The sequence below is a fragment of the Podarcis bocagei genome, assembly GCF_964188305.1.
Source record: "Podarcis bocagei genome assembly, chromosome: 15".
Lineage (NCBI taxonomy): Eukaryota > Metazoa > Chordata > Lepidosauria > Squamata > Lacertidae > Podarcis > Podarcis bocagei.
In genome coordinates this window covers 45,332,486-45,355,249 of record NC_138141.1, presented here as the reverse complement: position 1 = coordinate 45,355,249, position 22,764 = coordinate 45,332,486, and the positions used below count along the sequence as shown (strand labels likewise).

At 49.1% G+C, this 22,764-nt stretch overlaps 1 protein-coding gene across 4 annotated transcripts in view; it reads right to left on the bottom strand.

Annotated features, from left to right (window-relative positions):
- Positions 1–19,620, bottom strand: part of SEZ6 (seizure related 6 homolog) — a 106,337-nt gene extending 86,717 nt beyond the window's left edge. For all 4 annotated transcript variants that reach the window (XR_014002471.1, XR_014002472.1, XM_081172010.1 and 1 more), the window contains exon 1: positions 18,777–19,620. Coding sequence is in view for 2 of the 4 variants with exons in the window: in XM_081172010.1 (XP_081028136.1) it covers positions 18,777–18,843 (67 nt within the window). In the remaining 2 variants the exon portion in view is untranslated. The remainder of the gene's footprint in view (positions 1–18,776) is intronic.
- Between the last annotated feature and the right edge of the window lie 3,144 nt (positions 19,621–22,764).

Below are 22,764 nucleotides of genomic sequence, written 5' to 3'. Positions count from 1 at the left end.
CATACCCTTAAAGTAGTTTACAAAAAGAAAATCAATTTACATCAATACTTTAAAATGCTGAAACAGATTAAAACTCACCTCAGCTTTCTAAGCTCCTGGACAGCCTTGCCCAAACATGAATGTTTTTAGCAGGTGTCAAAAAGAGTGCAGGGAAAGGGCCCTGCTTGAGGTGAACAGGCAATAATCATGGTTTCTCCCAAAGGATTCTTGGAGCCGTGCTGTGTTAAGGGTGCCAAGAGACGTTTGGAGACGCCGCGCAGCGCTACAGTTCCCAGAGTGGTTTCTCAACCAATCTCCCATCACAGGGAACTCTGGGGATTTGTAGCTCTGGCTGTGGAGTGTGTGTGTGTGTGTGTGTGTGTGTGTGTGTGTGTGTGTGTACGACTCTCATCACCTTTAACAAACTACACTTCCCAGAATTCTTTGGGGGAAGCCATGATTGTTTGAAGTAGGTGCTTTAAATGGATGGTGTGAATGTGGCCTTTAAGAGAGGGGGAAAGAGATGGGGGAAGGCCCACAAATGCCACGACCTGAATGAATGAAGCCATTTCAGCCTCACAGCAGACCACTAGGCCACCTTGCCTAGCGTTGCTTGGACTTAAGGTGGAAGCTTTCTGTGTAGAGGATCCAAGGTTCAGACCCCCAAGATCATCTTCAGGAAGGGCTGGGAAAGACTCCTGACCTGGAACCCTGGACAGCTGCTGCCAGTCAGTGCAGACAACACTGAGTTAAAGGGACCAAGGGTATGACTTAGTACACATGGTCTTCAGGGTCTCAAGCAGGAATTCTTGTGGGATGTGAAACACAAGAGCAGTCAAGTACAACATCCCTAGAGTGGACATAAAAGGGAATGTCTGGACCAGCCAGTCGGAACTTCCTTTTTATCCTGCCTGGGACAGATTTCCTCTGCATGTGACTAGAGGTGGGCGTGGCCTCACCTGTGCAGGTAACAGAAGCATAGGACTGGCTGCCATCACTCTCTCTCTGACTACTTTTGTTGAAGAAGCAACATCTGCTTAGCCAAAGATGCTAGAGAGGACAAAGGGACTGTTTCCTTATGAGACAATTTCCAGGTGTATGTTACTTTTCTAAGCTAAGTCTGCCTTCTGGGATCCAATTGTGAACAGAATGTGAGTGAGTAAACTCTTTTAATACTTTTATGGAAGACTGTCGTGTCTTATCTTTTTATGAGGGACTAAAGGGGAATTACCTTTAAAACATATTATAGAGGCTTTAGCGAGCCTGAGCAAACGTACCCGCTGTGTAAGTTTAAAAAAGAGGAATGTTACTCTGCTTAATTCTGGAACTGGTTAACACAAATTGGAAAGGCTATAATCAAACAATATATCCTCTCCTGCATCCCTGAACATTCCCACAGATCTCCCCCCAGCCCTACCTGGAGATGCCTTTGGAAATTGAACTCAGGGCTTCTGTATACAAAGCAGGGGCTCTACTAAAGTGCTGTGTCCCTTCCCTCACAAATAAAGTGAGGCTCCAGTCCTCATGGTTCTGAACTCAAGGCTGATTTGAACAGGAACACAGAATACTGCCTTTCTTCCTTGGTTCGTGCCGTGGGTTTTCTTCAGTTATCCAATAATATGCATGCATTTGTTGTTGTTTCGTCATGTCTGACTCTTTGTGACCCCCTGGACCTGAGCACGCCAGGCACTCCTGTCTTCCACTGCCTCCCGCAGTTTGGTCAAACTCCTGCTGGTAGCTTCGAGAACACTGTCCCACCATCTCGTCCTCTGTCGTCCCCTTCTCCTTGGGCCCTCCATCTTTCCCAACATCAGGGTCTTTTCCAGGGAGTCTTCTCATCTCATGAGGTGGCCAAAGTACTGGAGCCTCAGCTTCAGGATCTGTCCTTCCAGTGAGCACTCAGGGCTGATTTCCTTCAGAATGGAGAGGTTTGATCTTCTTGCAGTCCATGGGACTCTCAAGAGTCTCCTCCAGCACCAGAATTCAAAAGCATCCATTCTTTGGCGATCAGCCTTCTTTATGGTCCAGATCTCATTTCCATACATCACCACTGGGAAAACCAGAGCTTTAACTATACAATATGTATGCATACTTCAGTATATTTATTTGCCACATCCATCTAGCTCAGCACTATCCCTAACCAGAAAGTAAGATTCCAGTCCTCAGCAGACAACTGAGACACCCTCACCCAGTTTTCAGATGGAGAACGCTCCCAGCCCAACCTGGAGATGCCAGTGGGGCCTTCTGCATGCAAGGCAGGTGTTCCCCCTTGCACCATGGAGCTCCTTCACAGGGAGGGGGGTCAGCAGTGAGAAAGTGCGGGGTGGATTTCGGAAGCTCACCGCAGCGAGAAGTGGAACAGAAAAGCTTTCTAAGCAAGTGGGGAGAGGTGGGCAGCGGGAGCTGGAGTACCTGCCAATGTACTGGAGGAAATGAGCCTCCGTTCGCCCCCCCCCGCCCCCTCAGGATTCCAGCCTGCCTGACCTCTATTAACCAGGGTTAGCTTTGTTTCAGTTGCCTGCCTCCGTGGGGAAGCTGCAGCACTGATGTCCTTGACTGCCCTCGCCAAGCAGAGCGAGGAAGGGAGGGAGGGATGTCCCTGGCCACATATGTGCAGAGACAAAAAGGCTTTAGCGATGGACAGAGGGGCAACGGGAACAAGAGGCCAAAGAACGGCAGCCGCCGGTTCCAGATAAGGCAGGAGAGGGGGAATTGCATCCAGGTCTCCTTCTGATATCAGAAATCCCCCAGTTCGCTCTTCCTCAAACAATGCATGAAATGAAACTCAGGTTATCCTCTGAGATTCGCGCGGCTCCAGAGCTGAGCTACGTTCATTATCCTGAAAGCAAAGCTTCCAGTCCTCCTGGTTCCATGGCTCCAACTCAAAAACAATAGAAAAACATGTCTCTTAAGGATAACTGTACCTGTGAATGCATCTGTCTATCTATCATCTATCATCATCTATATCTCTATCATCTATCTATATCTATCTATATCTGTCTATCATCTATATCTCCATCATCTAGATCTATATATCATCTATCTATCTATGTATCGGGGACGCGGGTGGCGCTGTGGGTTAAACCATAGAGCCTAGGACTTGCTGATCAGAAGGTCGGTGGTTCGAATCCCCACGACAGGGTGAGCTCCCATAGCTCGGTCCCTGCTCCTGCCAACCTAGCAGTTCAAAAGCATGTCAAAGTGCAATAGATAAATAGGTACTGCTCCGGCGGGAAGGTAAACGGCATTTCCGTGCACTGCACTGGTTCTCCAGAAGCGGCTTAGTCATGCTGGCCACATGACCCGGAAGCTGTACGCCGGCTCCCTCGGTCTATAGAGCGAGATGAGCGCCGCAACCCCAGAGTCGGTCACGAATGGACCTAATGGTCAGGGGTCCCTTTACCTTATCTATCTATCTATCTCTCTCTCTCTCTCTCTCTCTCTCTCTATCTATCTATCTATCATCTATCTATCATCTATCTATATCTATCTATCTATCTATCTATCATCTATCTATCTATCATCTATCTATCTATCTATCTATCTATCTATCTATCTATCTATCTATCATCATTACAGTGTAGCACACTGTTAAACTGTGGAACTCCCTCCCACTGGAGGCAGGGATGACCACCAATTTAGATGGCATTAAAAGAGGATTAGACAAAATCATGGAGGAGGAGAGGATGATCATTGGCTGCTAGCCAGGACGGGTCTGCTCTGCCTCCACAGCTGGAGGCAGCGATGCTTCTGAATACCAGTTGCTGGAAGAAGGCACAGGAAGGGAGAGTTGCTCAAATCCTGCTCAAATCATAGAATTGTAGAGTTGGAATCTCATCTGAAGTATGCATTGTGGGAATGTTCAGGGATGCAGGAGAGGACATATTGTCCGATTATAGCCTTTCCAACTTGAGTTAACAAGTTCACAATTTAGCAGAGTAATATTCCCCTTTCTAAACTCAGCGGATGCATTTGCTCAGACTCGCTAAAGCTTCTATAATAACTGTGCTGGTATTTTCCCCTTATTCCCTCATAAAAGATAAGGCACGACACAGTCTTCTATAAAAGTATAAAGAGTTTACTCACTCACATTCTGATCACAATTGGATCCCAGAAGGCAGACTTAGCTTAGAAAAGTAACATACACCTGGAAACTATCTCATAAGGAGACAGTCCCTTTGTCCTCCAAGAAGGCATCTTGGGCTAAGCAGATGTTGCTTCTTCGGTGCATGTAGTCAGAAGGGGGAGAGGTGGCTGCCCTGCCCTGTGCTTTTGTCATTACCTACACAGGTGAGGCCACACCCACCTCTAGTCACATGCAGAGGAAGTCTGTCCCAGCCCAGAAGGAAACAGGAAGTTTACCTGCTGGCTGGACAAACATTCCTCCCCATGTGTAAACATGTTCACTCTAGGAATGTTGTACTTGACTGCTCTTGTGTTCCACATTCCACATGCATGACAGGTGGCCATCCAACCTCTGCTTAAAAAACTCCAAGGAGGCGATTCCACCACCTTCCAAGGAAATCTGTTCTACTGTTGAACAGCTCTTACTCTCAGAAAGTGTATCTGAAGAAGTGTGCATGCACACGAAAGCATACCAAGAACTAACTTAGTTGGTCTTTAAGGTGCTACTGGAAGGAATTTTTTTATTTTGACTATGGCAGACCAACACGGCTACCTATCTGTCTCAGAAAGTTCTTCCTAATGTTTAACAAGAATCTCCTTTCTGGCTGGCCGCTGTGAGAACAGGATGTTGGATTGATGGACCACTGACCCGAACCAGCAGATTACATATATTTGTGAAAATAACACACAGCAAGCAATTATGGCAGGGGAAATAGCTTGCAAATGTGTGTCCACGAAATTAGCAAAAAAATACTGATGAATTTTCACGACGACTCTGGGCAGGGAGAGAGATGGGTTTGCAAATGGATGCAGAAATGCAGGGAATTTGTGTGAAGACTGGAAAAAAACAGGGAGCAGAGAGGAACCAAGATTTGTCCAACATTAGTTAGAGAAGAGGGATCGTTCCCATAGTTTCAGCTTCTCTCCGCACCGAGTGGACAAGCTAAAATCTTGGCTTCTGCAGCATCTTTGCAAGAGGCACCCGAGCAAATCAGTATTGGCATCCTGCCGGCTTTTTAGGAAGCACCTGTTTACCCAGGCATTCCCTTGATCTCTCGACCCAAGCCTCCTGCTTTAATTGCCGCGCTGTCTGATTGCCTGCTTCAATTATGCTCGTTTATTTCAGCGTTTTAGAAGGGATCGTTTCGCTGTTGGGTTTTTCGCGATTCACCTTTTGATATTTCTGTGCCTGCTTTGCACACCTTGCAAGCTGCTTCGGCAAGTATGTTGGCGTTAAGCAGTAAATAAATTCCATAATCACCTTCCGAACCTTCACGGGAGGCAGCCCACCAGAAGCTCCAAAGGAAAACCACTCCCCCTCTTGCAGTTTCCAGGAACTGGGATTCAGAAACATTATGGGGGCACAGCATAGCCAACCTGACTAACATAGGTGCCAACTCCCTGGGGCCCTGGGTGCCCGGCACCCACATAATTCCCCATTAAGGCGCTGGGCACCCACAAATTTCAGTGCCAGGGCAATGCACGCTGCATGGCACCCATGGCCCCAGGCACTCCTGCTGGCTAATAGGCAATGATAATAATAATAATAATAATAATAATAATAATAATAATAATAATAATAATAATAATGCCCCCCAGGACCCATACCTGCCCCTCTCCTCCTCTCAGAATCTCCTGCTTCCCTTGGTTTAATGGCAGAGCTGGTCCTCTAGCAACCTTTGGGAAGCTCATAATGAGATAATCCATTTTCTCCTCCCTCTTCATTTTTTTTTTTGGGGGGGGGAGATCACACCCCTCCCCCACTCCAAGTAGCTGCCCGTCAGAAAGCCACGCCACTCCTCCTCAAGGAGAAAGATGTAACACGCTCCCCAGATCCCCTTAGCGAGATTAATTACGAGGTGCCCGGCCCCAGCTAAAAATACAGATATCTCTGGAAAGCTGTAATTTTCCTGCACTCAGAGCAGAAAGAGAAACGCAGGCCTGCCGGCGCATCGCGTTCCCTCGCCGCCTCTTCCACCGCCTCCACACAGAGAAAAACCTGCTTGGTGGGTTGCCAGGGTCGATTTCCCTCAGGCGCCAAAGGGGCCTCCTCAGACCAGCATCTGGTCTCCTCAGGTGATCTTCCGATCTGCCCCTGGTGAACACAGCGGCACACTGTGATGCGCCCCAATTCCGATGCTTGGGGTGGCGATCCGAACTCCCTGGCTGAAGCCCCCTTCTCAGCCTGCACATCACTGACTAAGTTGCCCCTTATAGAAGCTCACCGAACAACGGACCCACAGCCCTCTCCCGGGGGGAAAAAGATGTATCTCTTTCTTGCTCTCAAAGACATATTTATGTATCTACACAGCAAACTTTGCTCTGGCAACTACGAAAATGTGAGCTGGTCTGCAAAAAGTTTGAGGTGGCAGGTGGAATTTTATTTTATTTTATTGTATGTTTAGCTGTAGAGCAGGCACCCCCCCCAACCGTTGGCCCTCCATATGTTTTGGACTACAATTCCCATGATCTCTGACCACTGGTCCTATTAGCTAGGGATTATGGGAGTTGTAGGCCAAAACATCTGGAGGGCCGCAGGTTGGGGGTGCCTGGTGCAGAGGAACCAAAGGCATGGTTTGCCATTGTGGAAACACAGATCCCGTGGACCTCCGATGAAGTTGAAGGGTGGAAGATTCAAGACAGATAAAAAGACACACACGCCCCTTCATGCAGCGTATAGTTAGACTATGGAACTCTCTGCCACAGGAGGCAGTGATGGCCACCAAACTACATGGCTCTAGAAGAGGGTTAGACAAATTCATGGTGGAGGAGAGGGCTATTGATGGCTACTTGTCAGGATGCCTTTGGTCTGCCAGAAGCCTTCTGGTCAAGAATCCTGATCTCATAGTGGCCAACCAGAAAGCAGGATTTGAGTACAAGAGGAATCTTCCCTCCTATGGTTTCCAGCAGCTGGTATTCAGAAGCCTTCGTTACATATCTTTAGGCACGAGGTGAAAACGTTTCAAGCTTTATGAGGAATGGTTGAAGGAGTTGGGGATGTTAACCTGGAAAACAGGAGACTGCTTGGCAGGGGGTTGGACTCGATGGCCCTTGTGGTCTCTTCCAACTCTATGATTCTATGATTCTATGATTCTATGATTCTATTCTATTTTGGAGCCTCCATTGGCTCCCAGGACATTTCCCAGCACAATACAAAGTGTTGGTGCTGACCTTTCAAGCCCTAAACGGCCTCAAAGGTCCAGTATACCTGAAGAACATCTCCACCCCCATTGTTCAGCCCGGACACTGAGGTCCAGCACTGAGGGCCTTCTGGTGGTTCCCTCCCTGCAAGAAGTGAGGTTACAGGGAACCAGGCGGAGGGCCTTCTCGGTGGTGGCGCCCGCCCTGTGGAAAGCCCTTCTGTCAGATGTGAAAGAAATGAACAACTACCTGCCTTTTAGGAGACACCTGAAGGCAGCCCTGTATCAGGAAGTTTTTTATGTCTAATATTTTACAAATTTTTAGGTGCTGTAAGCCACCCAGAGTGGCTGGGGAAACCCAGCCAGATGGGTAGGGTATAAATAATAAGATTGTTATTGTTATTATATGGTGGCCATCTTCAGATATCTCAAGGGCTGTCACATGGCCAATGGCTTCAAGTGTTGATCCGTCATGGTTGCTTCAGCTGAGATTCCTGCATTGCAGGGGGTTGGACTAGATGACCCTGTGGGGTCCCTTCCCGCTCTGCAGTTCTTTGATTCAACCAGGCATTTGGCCGAATACCATTCCATGGCTTTTTATATGTGTTTGTGGGAGGGGGTGTCACCGGCTTGTTTTTGTTTTATTATGTATTTTGTATTTTCATTTTGTATTTTTCTGTTGCAAACCACCCTGTTGCAGTGTGGTATACAAATAATAACAACAACAACAATAATAATAGCTGCCTTCCACCATAGAGGCAGAACATAGGCATCTGGGCTAGTTGCCACAGATCGCCTTCTGCTCCATGAAATGATTTGACTGCCTGCTGCAGCAACTGCTGGGAACTGGCTGATTCCTAATCGCATTTCTCTTGCTTCTTTCATTTCCGATATTGAATTTTAATGTGCTACAATTTGCATTCCACGGGATTTCACACTGTAGGACAATAAAAGACAATGGAAGGAATGAAAGAAGCAATAAATATATATATATATTGTAACAAAATCAATGTGGATGTTTAATGCAGACCTCCCAAATGGTGGTTCATGGTTCATGGGTCACACTTTGAGAGCCCCCATCCAAAGGTGATAGACGGGCTCCATCACTGGGGTGCAGCCTTCAATCTGGGTGTGCTCTGACTCTCGAGGAGACGGCCTTCAAAGCCCCATTGCAGCTCCTCTGGCTGTACTCCTTCAGCTCTGAAAGAGGCTGCCCCACGGGGGCTTCCAAAGCCGCCAGGGTGTTTTAAAAGGGCCGCAACAGCTTTCTCTGCCCGCTTTTATGAAACCCTGCTCACTGTTTAATAGAACGTTTAGCTTCACAAGGGATCTGCTTGTACTTATTGCAGAAGGTTTAACAGCTCTCTCAAAGCACATCCAGCAAGGTTTGCCTCTCCAGGTGGGGAGGGCAGAATGGAAGGCGGAACAATGTGAGCCATGGACTTGTAAGGCTGCAAGGGACCCCCAGGGGTCATCCAGTCCAACCCGCTGCTGCAACGCAGGAATCGCGTCTCAAGAATCCCTGGCCCCTATTTCCCTCCCAGAGCTACAATTCCTGGAGCCGCTCTCAGCCATCATTCTCTGGGAACTCTGGGAAGGGGAGAGGGGCCTCAAATAACACTCAGCACCTTTGATAAACTACAGTTCCCAGAATTCTTTGGGGGGAAGCTGTGGCTGCTGAAAGTAATAATAATAGCTGCTGCTGAACAATAATAGCAGCTGCTGAAAGTAATATTAATAATAATAATAATAATAATAATAATAATAATAATAATAATAATAATAAATTTTATTTATACCCTCCCTCCCCGGCCAGAGCCGGGCTCAGGGCGGCTAACACCAATAAAATCACAGTAAAAACATAATAGGGGGGAAAAACAATTTAAAATACAGGTTAAAATGCAATGTAAAAAGCAGCCTCATTTTAAAAGTAGCCGATAGATCAAGACTATAAGGGGAGGGCAACATAAGGGTCAGACTGAGTCCAAACCAAAGGCCTGGCGGTCATCAAAGTGTCATCAAAGTGACTTTTAAGTGCTTGTTGTGAATGCTGCCCCTAGCAGGACTCAGCAGGGAGGAGAAGGAGGAGGAGGGGGGAAATATTAGGCGTTAGCTCCGCCTTTCACTGGCTGTGGCTCCGCCCTGTCTTTCTGTCCCCCCCCCCTCAAAAGCAGCCCCCTGCCAGCAAGATTTCTCTCCCTCCATTCCAAGGCACCCAAGAAGAGTTCAAGATGTGCGACACCAGTTTGGCTTTTTTAAAAAAACACACACACACCCTGCGATTTCGACACTTAGCGGTTCATGTTCCTTTCGCCTCCTGGCCCCAGGAGATGCCGGATGGCGCGCAGTTCTCCTCTGGCTCCATCCCAGGAGCCGGGAGTTTGCTAAAAGGTTAGCCCACCGTCCTCGCTCCCCCGAGGACGCGCTTCTGGTGCCCTGAGGCGTCCGCTGAGAGCCAGCTGCTACACACACACACACACACACACACACACACACACAGAGAGAGAGAGAGAGAGAGAGAGAGAGAGAGAGAGAGAGAGAGAGATAGCGATAGAGAGAGAGAGACGAACAGAGCGCACCAAACTCCGAGGGAAAGAAAGCGCCAGCTGTCCGCCACGTGTGGCTTCCAAGACGCCCCCCTCTCCTCCCCATTACAGTGGTACCTCGGGTTACAGACGTTTCAGGTTACAGACGTTTCAGGTTACAGACTCCGCTAACCCAGAAATAGTACCTCGGGTTAAGAACTTTGCTTCAGGATGAGAACAGAAATCGTGCTCTGGCGGCGCAGCGGCAGCAGGAGGCCCCATTAGCTAAAGTGGTGCTTCAGGTTAAGAACAGTTTCAGGTTAAGAACGGACCTCCAGAACGAAATAAGTGCTTAACCCGAGGTGCCACTGTATATGCAAAGCGGCTAAGACAGTACCAGCTAATTGCCCCAAAATGAACGCGGAGGCGGGTGAGGACTGAGTCAGGGGTTCGGAGCGGCCGACACAACTCGCTCCAGGCTCGTCGTTAGTTTCGGAACGTGCGAAGACGCCTTAGACCGAGTCAGACCGTCGGCTCCAGTTTTAGCCAGTGCCGGATTAAACCCTGCGGAGGCCCTTAGGCAATCGGAATTATCTCGCGCCGCCCTCGCAAATTATCTCCTAATACGTTTGTTATTTTACCAACCCACAATTTTAATAAGACAATTTTATTTCCAAAATCAAACCAATATTATTTTGATTTTTTGTGGGGCCCATAGGCAGTATTGCATTTAGCCCAGTACTGTTGGCACTGACTGGCAGCAGCAGCAGCTCTCATGAGTTGCAGGCATTACCAAAGGAGGTGCAAATGGGAATCGAACCTGGAACCCCCCCTGCATGAAAAGTAAGGACTCTAAGCCTTCCCTAAGGTGCTTCCTTTAAATATAAAGTAAGAGGCTGGTCCTCATGATTCTGAATTACCGTAAGTGCTGATTCAGAAGGGCCTGTGGGAAGATGCTTGGTACCAAGTCAGGCCATTGGTCCAGCTACTCCAGTAAGCATGGTGCCATCCAGATGTTTGGGCTCCGACTCCCATCCTTCACTGCCATTGGCTACATTGGCTAGGACTGATGGGAGTTGGAGTCCAACAATATCAGCAGGGAACATGGGACTGTTCCTCGTCCCTGCCTGGATATTTGGTTTGATTTATTACATTTGTAGGTCATTTCATTATTTAAAAAAATGCAACCAAGCAAAACATCTCAGAGTAGACCCGTTGAAAATAATGTGCCGGTTAGTCATGTTCATTATTTTCAAAGGGTCTCCTCTGAGTAGGGCTGGCACTGAACAGAAGAAGAGACCAGCTGGATCAGGCCAGCATCCTGTTCTCACAGTTGGCCAACAAGTTGCCCCAAAGGGAAGCCCACAAAAAGCTGGGCACAAAAGCAAATCTCCCAACCTGTGGCTTCCAGGAACTGGGATTCAGACGCATGGCTGCCCATGGAGAGCCATTGTGCCTAACAGCCTTATCCTTCATGAATTTGTCTGGTCTTACGCTCAAGCTGGTAGCCGTCGCTGCTTCCTGTGGCAGAGAGTTCCATAGTTTAAAAATGTGCTCCTATTCCATGCTTGAATTAGCCACAGCTTAACTATAGCTGCAACCCTATGTCTCAAAGTGGTTTAGAATACTACATATCATACCAGGACTTAGCTGAGATTTCAGGGGGGTGGACTAGATGGCCTCTGGGGGTACCCCTCCAACCCTCCAATTCTATGATTCTATGGACCTGGGCACACCTTCTGCGCACATATCAGAGGTATGGACAATTCCCAGAATTTGATGAACATCGACTGCTGCATCTTGCCTACAGCGGTTTTCCTAATTATGATTTAGATGAAGTAGTACCTGCATTTCAGGCCGATGTGGGCCTCCTGCCAATCATTTTCATTGGATCACCTCAATTTCTGGCATTTCTGAGTGAGTGAGAGAACAATCATTCATTCTCTCCCCAGTATCTTGCTTATGGATCAATCCTTGGGAGGGGGAGAAAAAAAATCCATCCCAGCAAATATTTATGAAGTACAAAAGTGTTCCTTCTTAAAATTCATGCCCAAGGCATTTCCCTGGAGGGACTGCGTTTTGTTGGAACACGTCCAACACTGGGTATCTATCTATTGGGAGCAAAGATCTCCATGATGGTTCCCAAGAGACATCCCGCGGCAAGGTTCTCAGGGCGCCCGGTTCTTAAGACCGGCCCTATCATTAGGCAGAGTGAGAAAGCTGCCCCAGAGGCATCACTCCTGATAAATTACTCTGCGCCAGCACTTAACAACTGCTATGCTGGTCTGTTGTTATGGAGGAAACTGTTTCGTCAAGTAAGTTTCAATGGCCAGTCGTGGAACTGGACGCTGTATGCATGTGAACTCATGTGTGTGTCTCTGTGTGTACACCATTTTCATCCTGGCCTCTGGTGGAAAAATGTCTTGAGCTGGCCCTGCAAGCAGTGTCAGGAATTGCTGGGCCCTGTGTGTGCTGCTGCCCCTTGTGGGGAGCCGCTGAACTGCAGGCAGCAAACTATGGGCTGGCTCGACCCACCCAGGGCGACAACTGGCTGCTTCAGGACAGGGGTTCCTGCTCCTGCTTGGCTGTGCTCAGGTGACGAGGTCTTCCTGCAGCCTGGTGGCTCTGACTTAATCTTTGGCCCTGGCTGTTGGCAGGCAACCATTTAAGAAGTTGTGCCTGAGTTTAATTTTTTTCCTCTTCCCTCCCTGTACCTTTTCCCTTGTGTATCGTGTTCTTTCAGACAGAGAGTCTGTGGGCAGAGGCTGCCTTGTTTTAACTGACTGTGTGTATGTTACTCTGGGAACCCTTTTGACTGAAGAGTGGGCTACAGATACTCCAGAGAAACAAACAAACCCGAGGTCTCAGCTAAGGCGTTCTCAGCTATCTCCCCCTACACAGATTCACAGAAGCCTCTGCAGGTGATTTCTGTAATATATCTATTTATTTGCTGCGTTTTTATATATCTTTTCTGCCAAGGTGCTTTACAATTTTAAAAATACATATGTAAAATTAGTCCCAGCAGGAAAAGGAGACAGTAGAAAAGGAGACATTCCAAAATTCAGTGAACCCTGATGGCTCTGCCTGTATCCCTCCCTGTCTTAATTAAGCTGCCCATCTCATGGAAACAGAGAAATCTGTTGCTGGTGCAGCCAGTGAGACCATTAAAATAGAGCCTGGCTGCTGGATCAGACCAAAGGGGGCCCATCTAGTATCCTGTTACCACAGTGGCCAACAAAATGTCCAGTATGGGAAGCCTGCAAGCAGGAATTGAGCACAACATCAACTCTCCAGTTGTTCCCCACCATCTGCTATTTCAGGGTAGGCTGCCCCTGGGTATGGAGGTTCTGCTACCTCAGCAGACCTCCATAAGAAGAGCCCTGGTGAATCAGACTGAAGTCCTCTCTAGCCCAACATCCTGTTCCCACAGTGGCCAGCCAGATTCCCATGATGCAAAGCCAGCAAGCGTGACCTGAGCTCAACAGCATCACTCTTTCCACTTGTGGTTTTCAGAAGCTGGAACCCAAAGGCGGGTTGCCTTTGAATTCTTTATCAGCAGGGGCAATCAAAAATGGGGTGGCCTGGTAGATGATGGTATACTTACCTTAGGAATTGTCTGTGGACATGCGTAACCAAACAAACACTGTCCCAGGGGGCACCCTTTGGTGCTGGGGCACTATTAAGGTTTTCCTTTGGCACTCATGAACCCTCATATTAACATGAGAAGGACCTGCTGGATCAGGCCAAGGCTCCATTACTGCCTTCAGACATTTGTGGGGGGGGGGAGAGTTTGTCCCTTTGTGCCTCTCTCAGAGCCGCTGGATTCTGAGCGCACACCTGATTTACTTGTAGATCAAAAAAAGGAAGTAAGCAAAATCAGCCCCAGCCAGCACAGGCCTCTGGACCCCCACAAAGCCAAGTCCTACTCCTTCTGCTCTTGCGAGAGAGAGGGGGAGGGGGGGTCATGCCCACCAGTGGGCAAAGCCCCCAAGCGAAGCTCACATGAGGATTAACACCTTCCCCAGAGTCCCCCTTCCTCTGCGGAAAAGGATAGCTCACCGATCTCTGGCTAAATCAGGCATGTGGTGTGACCAGCCCCAGGAAGGGAAGTTAATATCGGAGTGATTCACTAGGATCAAACCGGGGATTTGTTACAAATCTGAAAGTCTGATTTCTCCCAACCGGCAATCCGTCTGTCCATCCTCAATTAATAGCCAAGAAGGGAGATCAAGGCCTGAAGCAGCAGTTAAGCCGAGAGGCTTTCCCAATTTGGCACGGGCTCAGGAGCTCAGCCTCGCTGCCAGGATGCTGCCTGCCTCTTCAAACCGGGCCAACAAAGAGGGGGAGAGGTGTATGTTCAGTGGCACCTACAGGTGACTAAGGACCAAGGACCTTGTCATGGCTTTGCTGTCATTTCAAAAAGTGAGGGGGCATGGAGAGAGGAGGAGAGAAAGATTCAGAAAGCAGCCAGGCAGCTCTCAGGGAACCAGGCCTGTGAAGCAGCTAAGGGCTCATCGAATCATAGAATTATAAAGTGGGAAGGGACCCCCAAAGTCATCTAGTCCAACCCCCTGCAAAGCAGAAATCGTAGCTAAAGAATCCCTGACAGCCTCTGTTTAAAAAAACCCCAATGAAAAGAGGTACCAGTTCCTCTCCTCTCTTTCTGGGGAAGAAGGCAAAAAGGTCAAAGGCATTTTTCTTTTTAAGTGTTCACATGATGATGTCTCAGCCACAGGAGAGAGAGTGTCCAGTTGCCAAGAGATAAATTGATCATGAAATAAACTGGCCATCTTCAACCTGGTGCCCTCCAGATGTTCTGGACTGCCACTCCTTTGGCCAAGAAAAGCTCCACAACTTTTCTGTCTGGATTTTCACTTTTTGAAATATGGCAACCCTACCATATCTAAGAGGGACGTGGGTGGCGCTGTGGGTTAAACCACAGAGCCTAGGACTTGCTATTCAGAAGGTCGGTGGTTCAAATCCCGTGACGGGGTGAGCTCCCATTGCTCGGTCCCTGCTCCTGCCCACCTAGCAGTTCGAAAGCACAACAAAGTGCAAGTAGATAAATAGGTACCGCTCAGGCGGGAAGGTAAACGGCGTTTCCGTGCGCTGCTCTGGTTCGCCAGAAGTGGCTTAGTCCTGCTGGCCACATGACCCAGAAGCTGTACGCCGGCTCCCTTGGCCAGTAAAGCAAGATGAGCGCCCCAACCCCAGAGTTGGCCATGACTGGATCTAATGGTCAGGGGTCCCTTTACCCTTTACATAACTAAACTATGGAACTCCCTCCCACATGAGGCAGTTACGATCACCAATCAGGATGGCTTTAAAAGAGGATCGAACAAATTCAGGGAGGAGAAGAGGGCTGCTGATGGCTCTTAGCCAAGATGGCTACTCTCTGTCTCCACGGTCAGAGGCAGCAATGCTTCTGAATGCCGGTTGCTTGAAACTGCAGGAGCGGAGGGGGGCTCTTGTCCTGGATCCTGCCTGCAGGTTTCCCACAATAGGCGTCTGGTGGGCCACTGTGAGAACAGGATGCTGGAATAGACGGACCATTGGCCTGATGCAGCAGGCTCTTCTTATAATCTTATGCAATCTGCTTTGGCATGGAAGGTTGATGAGCCCCTCATCAGTGGTGGACTTGGGGCTTTCAAATTTCAGCAGAGCCCTGTGCAATGCCAAGATTTGGTGCCCCCTGTAGCTCCCTCTCATCTTGGCGCCTAATAATAATAATAATAATAATAATAATAATAATAATACATTATTTATACCCCGCCCATCTGGCTGGGTTTCCCCAGCCACTCTGGGCGGCTTCCAACAAAATATTAAAATACCGTAATGCATCAAACATTAAAAGCTTCCCTAAACAGGGCTGCCTTCAGATGTCTTCTAAAAGCCTGGTAGTTGTTTATCTCCTTGACATCTGATGGGAGGGTGTTCCACAGGGCGGGTGCCACCACCGAGAAGGCCCTCTGCCTGGTTCCCTGTAACTTGACTTCTCGCAGTGAGGGAACCACCAGAAGGCTCTTGGAGCTGGACCTCAGTGTCCAGGTAGAATGATGGGGCTGGAGACGCTCCTTCAGGTATACTGGATAGTGTAGGTGAAGCGGTCCCACCCCCCTAAATCTGCCTCTGCCCTTCCTCCTTCACACAAATAGAATGACTTGTTTGGCGCTGTCTCCTAAGGCGAGGTCCCTTTTTCTATCTGAGAGTCCTCCCGCCGCAACACACACACATGCTCACCTTGCTCCACCTTCCTAAACTCCAAGGGCCATCTGGACTTTGATTTCTTTGGAAGACACTGGTGAGGAACTACTCAAGATCGCTCTGCCTGCTTTGTTCTCTCTTCAAGACCCTTGGCCCACCCCTGTCCCCAGGCACACAGTTCAGGGCCCCCCAAACTGGGCTTCTCCCTCATTGCCATTGCATCCTTGGTGTGGCGGGGAACCTATCCGACTTCATTGTCTGTGATTACAAAACCAGGATTACATCCTTAATGCAGAGCACCTAGGTGCAACGTTGTGTATTTTTCAGAAACTACACAGGTTCTCAAAGCTCACACAGCCTTAGAAGTCAAGTTTCACCTTGGACTGGCCAACAGGATTCCTAAGACAACACCCCCAAACCCTGTATTAAAATCCGGGGGGGGGGGAACCATGCAGCTGTGCGTTTACCAAAAGGATATCGTTTGGGAAGGGTGGCGAGTGCGGATCATCCGCTCCCTGACTACACAGGAAAGCATCTGTCTATACAGACCTGGTTACCATGACATACAGTTATATATATGTACGTGTGTGTATAATATGGAATAACAATTACAGCGAGTGTCCTTACAATAGGCCACTTTCCTTTGATTTCAATCTCGGTTGCACCCAGAAGCAGGGCCTTTCATGTGTGGTGCAGAGCTTTTTCACCCCCTGCCTTAAAATGGCATCTCAGGATCCTTTTGAAAAATTGCACTTCAAAATGCACAAGAGCAAATATAAATCAGGGACAAGGGGAGTTGTTAACTTATTGTTACAATCAAGGTATTGTGCCTCTTCTCCCGGTTGTGACACAGGGAGACAGATGGGAGGGGGGTGTCCATTATTTGGAATAAATCCAAGGGAACAATTTAAAACAAAAAATTCAAAAGGCTTCACATTTATTCATGGAGCAATCCTAACCGCAGGGTGGTGTGTGCATGCATACATACATGTGTGTGAGAGAGAGATAGAGCCATCAACCCAACTTTTGAAATACTTCAACACTTCAACAAAAGATATAGGTCCAATTTGACTTTTTGTTGTTGACGGTGACACCACCCACTTCCTCGCAACCCAGTTTTAAAAGTCCTGGAATAGATTCAGGACTTTTCAGCTGAGGTTAGATGGCCATCTGTCATGGAAAAATTAGTTGAGATTCCTGCATTGCAGGGGGTTGGACTAGATGACCCTCGGAGTCCCTTCTGGCTCCACAATTCAATGATTCTATGAAGGGGGCACCTTGTCCTCAGTGCCTGAAACAGCACAATCCTCTATAAGCCCCACTGGGAGGGGAGAGGCAGGAAACTGGATCACAGCCTTGGCAGCTCAGATTCTCTTGGAGGGGAAGAAGAGGTGTCGAAAGGGACTGTGTCCCTGTAAATGGCGCACTGCCCCACTTTCACAAGACCCCTTCCAAATCCCCCTAGTAAGTCTGAGAACACAGACCTTCCTTTTAAACATTTATTTTTAAAAGAAATGGGGATCAGGCATTCTCCCCAAGCTGTTTCTGCTATTTTTATGCATAAAATATTTTTTATATCTGTGCATGTTTTTCACTGCTTTAAAGATAAGTAAATAAAAAAATTGTCCGGAGTTTATCGGCGGCACCTAGGTCCCCGTCAAATAGCAAACACTCGAAAGTTGCTTTGTAGAGCCTTGAATAAAAGGCAGTCTAATTACGCAAACAGAGAACCCACCAGATGACTATGTTCCCTAAGTAAAAACACACTCAGAAATTAAGAATCATAAATAATATCCCTTGGGACAGGGATGCCCCCCCCATCAGTGGAGTGTTGCTCTAACAATTCAATGCTTCAGGAACCCCTAAGGCAACCCCCCCTTTCCTTACAGATGAGCTAAATTAACCCCAGGGGAGCAAGTGGGCGCTTAGCCCTGCTTGATCTGGGATTAAAAACAGGTTCAGACCTTGGCCGGTCCAGGGGAGACTGTGCAGACAGGAGTACGATTAAAGGACAGAGGTCAGGGTGACCCACTTTAAGAAGCCTGGCGGGTCCCTGGGGGTATCCCAAGAGAGGGGCTGGCAGATTCTAGAAGGCTTCCTTTTTGGGGAACCTTCTCTCTTCCTCCTCCTAAAAAAAAGTATTGGCGAGAGGAACTTGGAGAAGTTTCATACGAGGAGCGTCCCTGGATGATTATTATTATTTTAAATCCAATCCAGGAGAATCAAAACGGCCGTATGGGCTGAGGTTGGGGGGGGCGCTGGCTGGGGAAGGGGGCTGAGTTGCCCGAGGCGCCTGGCGAGACCCTCATTTGCAACACAGAGCAGCCTCCTGTAACCTAATTATATCAGCTGCTGGGCTCTTTTCCTCTTCGCCTGCGCGTACAGATTTGGGGTGTGTGTCAATTCTTCTCCGAGGGGCTCGAACACGATTGTACGCTGTTTCCCCCTTGTTTTCCTCGCTCCGTCAAATAACAACATTCTCCCCCCCCCTTTAAACAACAAGAAGATTAGCACGCACGGTGGGGTAATTACAAAGGGAACCCCCGAAGCTATTGGCTCGCAATCTGCTAAGAAAAATAAAACGGGCGGGGGGGACGACAAGAGAAGAGGAGGCGAGATAAACAGGGGGTATTAAGAACGCAATTTATAGCGAAGCGGGTTTGGGGGAGTGAGGCTTGGATGCTAGGCAAAGCACTTTGTTATTTCCCCACAGTCAATCCCCCCGCCCCCAAATCTCACATCCCTAATAATGAAAGAGATGGAGGGGGCTTGCCTACCACCCCCACCCGGAGCGATCGCCTACCTTGCGCCCGGACCCCGAGGAGGGCTGCTAAGAGGAGACAGGTCGCTGGAGCCGGAGACCCCTTCATCGCCCGTCCAGGGGGGCTTCACGAGCGGAGAGGCGGAGAGGCTTCCACCGCGCCCCCAAGCAAGCGCTTTGGGGTTCTCCCCTCCAGGGCTGGCCGGCCGGCCGGGCTGCTGTCCCCCTTCGGCGATCTGCTCGGTCGAGGCTGGGACTTCTCCTCTTCTTCCTCCTCCTCCTCCTCCTCTAGACATCCGAGCTCCGCGACCAGCCCCCGAAGCTGCCGGCTCCGCGCGATGTACAGCCGGCGAGCGAGCGAGTGAGCAAGCGAGCGCCGCTTTCAGCACGGCGGACAGCGCCCAGCAGCGCCGGCGCCGGGGATCGCCGCCCGCCGGGTGCTGAAGGACAGCTCCTTACCGTAACGCTCCGAGTACGGCGACGCCGGCAAATCCTGGAGAGCGAATCGTCTTGACTAACATCGGCCTAGCCTCGGGGGAGGGGGGCCAGGAAGAAAGAAACACAACCTCCTCCCACTCTCTTTCTCCCTTCCTCCTTGCCTGGAGGGTGGGATTCTAGCGAGCAAAGCAGTCTCCCAAGTTCTGGAAGGAGAGAGCGTTCAATCCCTTCGTATCTTCCACTAATCTTTTCTTGTAGGTTGAGATCCCCTCTGGAGAGTTTCTATTCCCCGCCTACCACCCCCCTCCAAAAAAAATCCCCACACAGGTGGGAAATGGGCTATCAAAGTAGGAGTGGGGGTTCTAAGCTCAGAAAGAGTGTGTCGAGGTAGGGAAAGGGGGTTCTCAGTCAAGGAAGGACTTCAACAGAGTGTGCCCTTTTCTGATGTCTGCTCCCAGGAACCCCGTTTTCATCTCTCTCTCTCTCCACCCACCTCCCCTCCCTATCAACCCATCATCACCCCTCAAAAATGCTGATCTAAATACTCCCATCTACTTGCTCGGCGTTTTCAAATTCACGGGATAATGAAGATGGCTTTTGAGCATACAAAGGACAATAAATTATTACTTTGCGCTCAATAAATGCCAAGGCTGCAGGCAGCTGCATCAGCAGCAAACTGTGCTCACAGGAGAAGTGGGGAGGGGATGTGGGGAGGGGGGAGAAGGAGAGGGAGCGAGAGAAAGAACTTAATTATCATTATATTATATAGTTAAAAGCCAATGGCATTTTGAGCCAAGCTCTGCAGAACAACCAGAGGCGGTTGTGGAGGGAAAGATCACCCCCTGCAACCCCCCCCCCAGCCCACTTCTGCCAGTCAGCTCAAACCCTGGCCACCCAGGGGATTGATAAAGTGCCCCCACCAATTGGCTCATGAATTTATGTCCTCTGGGCTTAGAGTAACTTGATCGGTCTGGACTCAGATGAGATGGATGGCTGAATCCCCACTGTGCTAAATCTCTGTTTGGGCCAGGCCTGGCACAGAAACTCTCCTGCTGCTGCTGTCGACAAAAGCCATCATAAGAATGCAGGGAGAGCCCTGCTGGATCAGGCCAATGGCTTACCTAGTCCAGGATCCTGTTCTCACAGTGGCCAACCAGATGCCCAATGTGGGAAACCCATGAGGGGGACCTGAGCACATCTCTCACCTTGTGGTTTCCAACAGTTGGTACTGGCAAGCATTGCTGCCTCCACTAGTGGAGGGGAGAACATAGTCACAATGGCTCATAACCAATGGCAGCCTTCTCCTCCAGGATTTTGTGCAATCCTCTTTTGAAGCTTTCTGTGTTAGTGGCCATCACTGCCTCCTGTGGGACAGAGCTCCACGGTTTAACTACCGTATTATTCGATCTATAAGACGCACCAGACCACAAGACGCACCTAGTTTTTGGAGGAGGAAAACAAGAAAAAAATATTCTGAATCTCAGAAGCCAGAACAGCAAGTGGGATTGCTGCGCAGTGAAAGCAGCAATCCCTCTTGCTGTTCTGGCTTCTGGGATAGCTGCGCAGCCTGCATTCGCTCCATAAGACGCACACACATTTCCCCTTACTTTTTAGGAGGGGAAAAAGTGAGTCTTATAGAGCAAAAAATACGGTAAGTGCTGCATCAAGAAGGACTTGCTTTTATCTCTTCTAAATCTTCCAACATCCAGATTCACTGGATGTCCACAAGTTCTACTGCTGTGGGACAGGGAGGAAAACTTTCCTCTCTCCGCTTTCTCTATGCCACACATCATTTCTGTCACGCTGCCTCTTGCTCACTTTTTCTCTAAAGTCCCAAATGCTGCAACCTTTCTTCACAGGCGAGTCGCTCCATCCCCTTGGTCATTTTGGCTGCCCTTTTCTGAACCTTTCCCAGGTCTTCAATATCCTTTTTGAGGCAAGGTGACCAGGACTGTCCACAATACATTGGAGGGAACACACATTGGAGGGAGGGAACATTGTGTCCCCCTAGATGGGGGAGCCAGTGTGGTGTAGTGGTTAAGAGCGGTGGACTCAGGGACGCGGACTTAGAAAAAATATTGGGGGGGCCCGGGAAAGCTCATGAATAATAAATAAGCTCATGAATATGCAAATAAAGTGGCTCCGGCCCTAAATAGGGCAAGCCACGCCCCCCAGCCAGCCGATTGGCTGGCTGGGAGGTGTGGCCAGTCGGGATTCCCCTGTTCTCGCGGGATTTCCGGCAGTGCCTCCGATTAGGGCGCGCGGCTGGCTGGCTGGCGAAGGAGCAGGTGAGGAGGAGGCGGGGGACGGCAGCGGCGCTCTGCTGAAAGGGCGCCCGCCCGAGATTATTGGGGGGGCTGAGCCCCCCCAAAAATTTTTTTGAGGGGGCTCGAGCCCCCTCAAGCCCCATGGAGTCGGCGCCTATGGGTGGACTCATAATCTGGTGAACTGGGTTCGCTTCCCTGCTCCTCCACATGCAGCTGCTGGGTGACCTTGGGCTAGTCACACTTCTTTGAAATCTCTCAGCCCCACTCACCTCACAAAGTGTTTGTTGTTGGGGAGGAAGGGAAAGGAGAATGTTAGCCGCTTTGAGACTCCTTAAAGGGAGTGAAAGGCGGGATATCAAATCCAAACTCTTCTCTTCTTCTAGATAAGATGTGGTGCAGAACCCCAGGCCTGTGGGCCAGTTGAACTGCAATCCTTGAGCTGCAATAACTTTTTGCCACTAGCCCAGATAAGGAATGAACAGATATATCGAATGGCTTTTGAAGAGGATTAGGCTCAGCTCTGCCTCTGTGTTGTCAGCATCGCCCTTGAGCCAGTGCCACGAACTGGACTCATCCACTTCAGCCCCGACTGGGCTAGGCGAGCTGGGTAGCACTTCCAGAGACCACCTTCTGCACAGGAACAGGTCAAAGTGCTGTGGACTCACAGCTTAGAGTTGTGAGCACCGGATTCACTCCAACAAGAAGACAGTCGTCACACAGCAGAGTACAGCAGAGTATAGCAGAGCATAAACGACTCGGAGAGCAGCTCTGCAGAATATCTTCTTTTATTCTATCTACAACTATAATACACAACTATGTACAGAGCTAAATGCGTCTGTGGTTGGAGGCAGCATGCTTCTCCTCTGGCTGAGAGGCTCCTCAGGCAAAGTGCGGGGCTAAATTATTATTATTATTATTTATCGAATTTATATACCACCCTGTACCCAGAGGTCTCAGAGTAGTTCACAGAATAAAATCAAAATACAGTGGTACCTCGGGTTACATATGCTTCAGGTTACAGACTCCGCTAACCCAGAAATAGTGCTTCAGGTTAAGAACTTTGCTTCAGGATGGGAACAGAAATTGTGCTCTGGCAGCACAGCGGCAGCAGCAGGAACCCCCATTAGCTAAAGTGGTGCTTCAGGTTAAGAACACTTTCAGGTTAAGAATGGACCTCCAGAACGAATTAAGTACTTAACCCGAGGTACCACTGTATAAAACCACAGAATACATTATCAAAAAAAAAAGCAGCAACCCAATAACCCCCCCAACCCCACATTTTAAAAGGGCATAGGATGTCAATCAAATCAACCAAAGGCCTGGTT